A 5,637-nucleotide genomic window follows, 5' to 3' on the forward strand; every position below is an offset into this window, starting at 1 on the left:
CCTCCCTGGTCGCAGCCAATAAAGCGGAGACCAGAATCCGGCCGCGCCTGCTTCCTGGGTCTCGGCCACCTGAGCCTCCCGGGACGGGGCTGGGCCGAGCGCTGGGCTCCCCACGCCCTCTGGGGGGCCCTCGGCGGTGCCCCCGCGGGCTGGCGCCGTCTCGCCCCCCACCTCGGGGCCCAGCGGTTGTGCAGTCAGGTCCCGGCCCGGCCACCCTGGCCTCGTCCCGTCGACTCACCGGCAGAGGGGCGACCCGGAGCCCAGAGCGGGGCGCAAGCACGGGGCTCCCAGGACGCGTCTCAGCACCCGAGGGAGAGCGGGGTCCTCAGCAAGCACCTTCGTCTTCCAGCGCCTTGCGCCCTGCCTCACGCCCCCACAGATGGGCCCGCATGTGGACCCGCTGGCTGGGGAACTGTTCCCCAGGAGTTGCTCTTTCTACCCAGCAGAAGGGTGTTCCCGGCTCCGTCAACCACCCCAACTCGTGACTACTCCCTTCACTTTCTTAAAAGATTTATCTATTTATGCATACAAGAACCGGGGTACAGGCCAGAGGTGCGGGATGAGAGGCTTCACCAGAGACAGAGCGGGGGGCAGGACAGGCGGATCCGCGAAGCACAGTGCTGAGGGGGCAGCGGCGGCCAGGAGAGGTCTGCCGCGCCCTGGGGTCACTCCCTGGCTGGGGATCGAACTCGCAGTGGTTGTGCATAACTTCATGGGCAGTGGCTGTGTACTTCAACCCCTTGCGCCCACAGGGAGGACCGACAGCCTCCTTTTCTCACCCCCAAAGGGCTGGTTCTCCGTGTTAGGGGCAGAAGTCAGCATGGTAGAGTCACCCTGGGAGATTATGTGCTCAAATGGCCCAAGCTCTGCTGCCCAGCTGCTCCTCTCCCTTCAGATTCAACCACGCCCTGGATCAGTGCCTGGACGTGAAAGTGTTTCCTGGTGGTAACTGTTCTTCCTTCCCCCATGACCTTGCTGGCCTCCGCCTAAATGTCCACCCCACCCATCCACCCCAGCGGGCACTGGGAGGTGACAGGGCTAATTAGGGCCAGTCAGATTTCTAGGGAATGGCAAGACACACACCCACTCTTTTCTTGAGCTACGGGCAGACATCACTAATACTCTGAAGAGGATTCAGAGACAGAGGCAGCTCGTGGGCTCTGAGGGGAAAATGCCATACGGACTAGAGTCCAGTAAAGAATGTAAGCTGGGCACCCAGCCAGGTGGATTAAATACTTAGAACTCTGGCCCCTGCCTGCCTGATAACTCCTTGGTGCAATCAAATTTGCCAGGGCCACTGGCTTAATAAGATGATAATGCATCTGGGCACATGGAAACCCCCCCCCCCCATAAATGCACACAAGAGGCTGGCTCTGACCCAAACTTGCCATGTGACCTTGAGTCAGTCACTTCCCCCTGTGGGTCTTTGTTGAAAGATTCAGGATTCTCTAACTCTCTTGCAAAGGCCTTCATTTTTCATTCAATAAAGCTTTCTGGCTGTGGGCAGACTGACGAGGGACCCGCATTTCCTATCTTACATAAAACACACAAGAACAAGCTGTCTAGAAGTTCCTGTTTCATCTCTCTACAAGGAATAAGAACTTACACTGAATGGCTTCTATTGTTTCCTCGATCTTTTACAGTTGTCTGACTGTTACCTGATCCGAAGCCATGTTGTATGAAAGTTCCTTTATCGAATCTTTCTAAAGAATTCAATGCCGGTTTTCTAATGACAGATCTCTTGTTCATCCACGTGGGGTCCGTTTATACAGTTAGTGCAAAGTAGGTATAAATGTGGGAACAAATGGAATCGTTGATAGACATACATTTGAACTGGAGAGCAAGTGAGTATCCCATAGACAGTCCAGCCCTTCAGGGTTCAGTTCTGCCTAAGTCACCTTGCACAGACGGAGTGGGAGATGCCCCAGCTCCTTCAATGAGTTGGTTAGCTGGCTAGCAGGAGGGTGGTTAAAAGACACAGCTGATGGGCATGTAGACACAACTTCATCCACCAACAGAACACACTTCTTCTCAAGTTCCCATGTCATAGTCAAGATAGATCACATTGGGCCAGATAACAGACCTCAACAAATTCCAAAGACTCAATAGTGTCCCAATGTATGCTCCATCGCAATGGAATTAAATAAGGAATCAGTACGCGGAAGATGTCAGGAGAATAAATAACACACTTCTAACTAACCCAAGGAAATCTCAAGAGAAATTTTTAAATATCTTACAAGAAAGGATAAATCAACCTATTTTAATAGGAAGCCATGCCAGTGACACCTGCCTGGGTGGGAGTTTCTAGCAATATGTGAGAGAAGAAGAATGATCTAATCAGAGAAGAATGAGTAGGTGGAGCAAGGCTATTCTAGAACTGTGAAAGTATTTGCATGATTTTTCCACAATGTCCCCTTCACAAACCTATGGAACGTGCAGCCCTTCAACGAGGTAACTACAGACTTTAGCTATAAGGACGTATCAATGCCCGTTGTAACACATGTCCCATACTAAGCATAAGGGAAACTGCGGATGGAAGGAGAGGGTCGGGTGGAAACTCTTGTTTTTCTGGAAAGCTAAAATTGCTGTAAGAAATAAAGTCTGTTAACCAGAAGGGCAAACTGTGGCATGACACCAGTGAACAAGAGCTGGGTGTGTGTATGCCATGTTCACCTAGAAGAACGCCTGAAATCTACCATCAGGGTGTTTACAGGGGTCGTCTGTGTTTCGGAGTCCTGGGACCCTTGCCTCCTGGTCTTCTTTTTCCATTTGCAATATACTCTGACAGTCTTCAGTGGCTACAGAGCAGATTTGGCAACAACAACAAAGAACAAAGTAAAAGGTCTCTAATTATGTTTTCTTTTCGGTGCAGTACTAAACAGGGGTCAAAAAACTATTTCCAGAACACATCCTGAAGAAAGGGCTGATGTTCTAGGTGGAGGTTAAAGCACTGCCTAAGTTTCGAAACAGAACGAAAGTTCTTGAAGGGCAGCTCTAGGAATCGAGGAGTGGATGGGTTGCATAACTGCCAGGCTCCTCCCTTCAGGGGAAATAAAACTGAAAGCCACCCAGCGCGAGGAAGTAAAGATATAAGAGCCTGTGGGACGCAGATATAAGAGCCTGTGGGACGCAGATATAAGAGCCTGTGGGACGCAGATATAAGAGCCTGTGGGACGCAGGAGCCAGGTCCGTAGTCGCTGGCTTTGCTGTGCCTCTCTGGTGACACAATGGAGCTGACAGGCATCCCGGCCAAATCTCTGGACAAATTCATAGAAGACTATCTCCTGCCAGACACACCTTTCCGCCAGCATGTCAGGCAAGCCATCCACATCATCAGCGGTTTCCTGAAGGAGAGATGCTTCCGAAACTCCCAGCAAGGTGTGCGGGTGTCAAAAGTGGTGAAGGTGAGTCCAGGCTGACAGGCCAGGGCAGGATGGCTGCAGGGCAATAGATCTCACAGAGGAGAAGTTGTGGTCCCGAGGGTGGGTGGTTCCCAAAATACCACCACAGCTTGTGAACTAAGTTCTCAGTGAGGACCTAGAGGGACACCTTTTTAACAATGCTGACTAATGTCTAGGCTGGGGAACCACCCAGTGTCCCGAGCTGGGTAAAAAAGTGTAATAACTTGAAGGCATTTATCTACTGCCTGTGCAACCTCGAGCAAACGACTTAACCTCACTGTGCTTCAGCTTCCTCAAGTATAATCCCCAATGCCTTACAGAGCTGCGCAGATTCAGTCCGATAAAGTCTGTACCTCACCCGGCTCCAGCAAATCCAGGGGGGTAGAATAAGAGAAGGTGGCCATGGGCAGGGGATACGTAGACGTTGGAACAAGACAGCCAGAGTCCCCGTCACCTCTTCAGGAGATATTCGCTGTGGGGATGCGCTGGGGCAGTGTCTCTGTAAAGTGGGAGCTAATAATAAGAGCCCTTGGCCATGGAGTTCTTGTGAACACTGTAGGAGTCGGGATGGACAAGCCCTCAGGGCGCGGCCAGGCAGCGGTCCTGTGCGAGGGGGCTCCCCGCACTCTATTCCGGAAGGCTCTTCTGGGGAAATGCTGGCTCTACTGCTCCTGCTTGTTTTAGGGTGGCTCCTCCGGCAAAGGCACAACCCTCAAAGGTCGATCTGACGCTGACCTCGTCGTCTTCCTCAGTCCCCTCACAAGTTTTGAGAAGCAGCTTGAGTTCCGAGGAGAATACATAAAGGAGATCAGGAGACAGCTGGAAGCCTGTCAAAGAGAGAAATACTTTGAGTTTAGAGTGAAGTTTGACATCCAGAATTCGACTCACGAGCGGCCCCGTGCCCTCAGCTTCACCCTCAGGTCCCAGTTTTGGCCTCAGGAGGGCGTGGAGTTCGATGTCTTGCCTGCCTTCGACGCTCTGGGTGAGTCCCGCCAGGTGCCCAGGCTTCAGCCTCTGTGCTGAGTCTGGGTTTCTTTCTCCCTTTTCACATTTCTGAGCAGAATCCCCCACAGCTTGAGCGTCTTTCCAGAGCCGGGCATCCCTTCACAGTGGACAGGAGACGGGGCAAAAATGAACACGGTCACGGTGGGCCACAGAAGCAACCCTAAGTAGCAGTTTGGCCTGATGGGGGGCCAGACATTTCTTACAGGAAGCCTGCCAGGATTACTGGTTCTACTTAAAGCAAAGTGTGTCACTTTCACCTTCTAAAAGTGGGGAAGCCTAAGCCTGGCATAAAGTCAGTATGTGCCATTTCGCCTTCTATCTGAATCATTGCACTGAAAGTCATGCTGAGGGTTGGGGTCTGCAGATTATCTGCCGGGACCTTTCGTCAGGAAGCATAATCTCTCTGAGGCTCAAGTTCCCCACAGGAAAACTGGTACAACTGCATGACCTATGTCATATTATTTTTTAAATACCCATGTACATTAAAGTTTGACACAAGGCCCAGTACTTAGTAGGCATTCACAAATACAAGTCCCCCCACCGTGCACCTGGGCGCCCCACCGTGACCACATGGGGCAGTTTCTATTTTAAATTCTCCATGGAATTTTATTCTCAGATTTTTTTTTTTTGGTAAATTGTGAATGGGATAATTTTATCTACTCCTTCTTTCAATAGATTGCATATAGGAAGGCTACTGATTTCTGTGGTTGACTTTGCAACCTACTACTATACTAATTTATTGTTCTAATTAATTTTCTCTGGGGTTTTTAGGGTCCTCTACATGTATTACCACACCATTTGCAAAAATGGCTGGATTGTTTATATGTCTTTCTCTTGCCTAATTGCTCTAGCTAAGACTTCCAGTATTATACTGAAAAACAGGGCGAGAGTGGACTTCCTTGCATTGTTCCAGAAAAAAAAAAAAAGAGAAAGTAGCAGGCAAACTATAAATGGGAGACATTCAGCAGGGGAGGGGTAGGGAGAAGGGTCACAAGAGTCTATGGTCATGGCTCTTGGGTGTCTTGATGGTTGAAATTTTATGGGTAAAACACCAGAGAAGAGACATCCAACAGCAATGTAAAAACATGAACATTTTTAAGTAAAGTTTCCAAGGAAACAGCGACATCTGCCGGACAGAACACAAACTGCCGCTCTTAACCTGTAGGGGCGGAACTGTAGGGGCGGAACTGTAAGGGCGGAACTGGAGGGCGGAACTGTAGGGGCGGAACTG

General features: G+C 50.5%; 1 protein-coding gene across 1 annotated transcript in view; it reads left to right on the top strand.

Annotated features, from left to right (window-relative positions):
• The first annotated feature begins 619 nt into the window (after positions 1-619).
• LOC101619478 (2'-5'-oligoadenylate synthase 1) overlaps positions 620-5,637 on the top strand; it is an 11,161-nt gene continuing 6,143 nt past the window's right edge. The window contains exons 1-2 of the mRNA XM_012730965.1: positions 620-3,404; positions 4,086-4,383. Of these exons, the coding sequence (XP_012586419.1) occupies positions 3,228-3,404; positions 4,086-4,383 (475 nt within the window). The 5' untranslated portion in view covers positions 620-3,227. The remainder of the gene's footprint in view (positions 3,405-4,085; positions 4,384-5,637) is intronic.

The sequence above is a fragment of the Condylura cristata genome, unplaced genomic scaffold (assembly GCF_000260355.1).
Source record: "Condylura cristata isolate star-nosed mole 26May11 unplaced genomic scaffold, ConCri1.0 scaffold00029, whole genome shotgun sequence".
Classification (NCBI taxonomy): domain Eukaryota; kingdom Metazoa; phylum Chordata; class Mammalia; order Eulipotyphla; family Talpidae; genus Condylura; species Condylura cristata.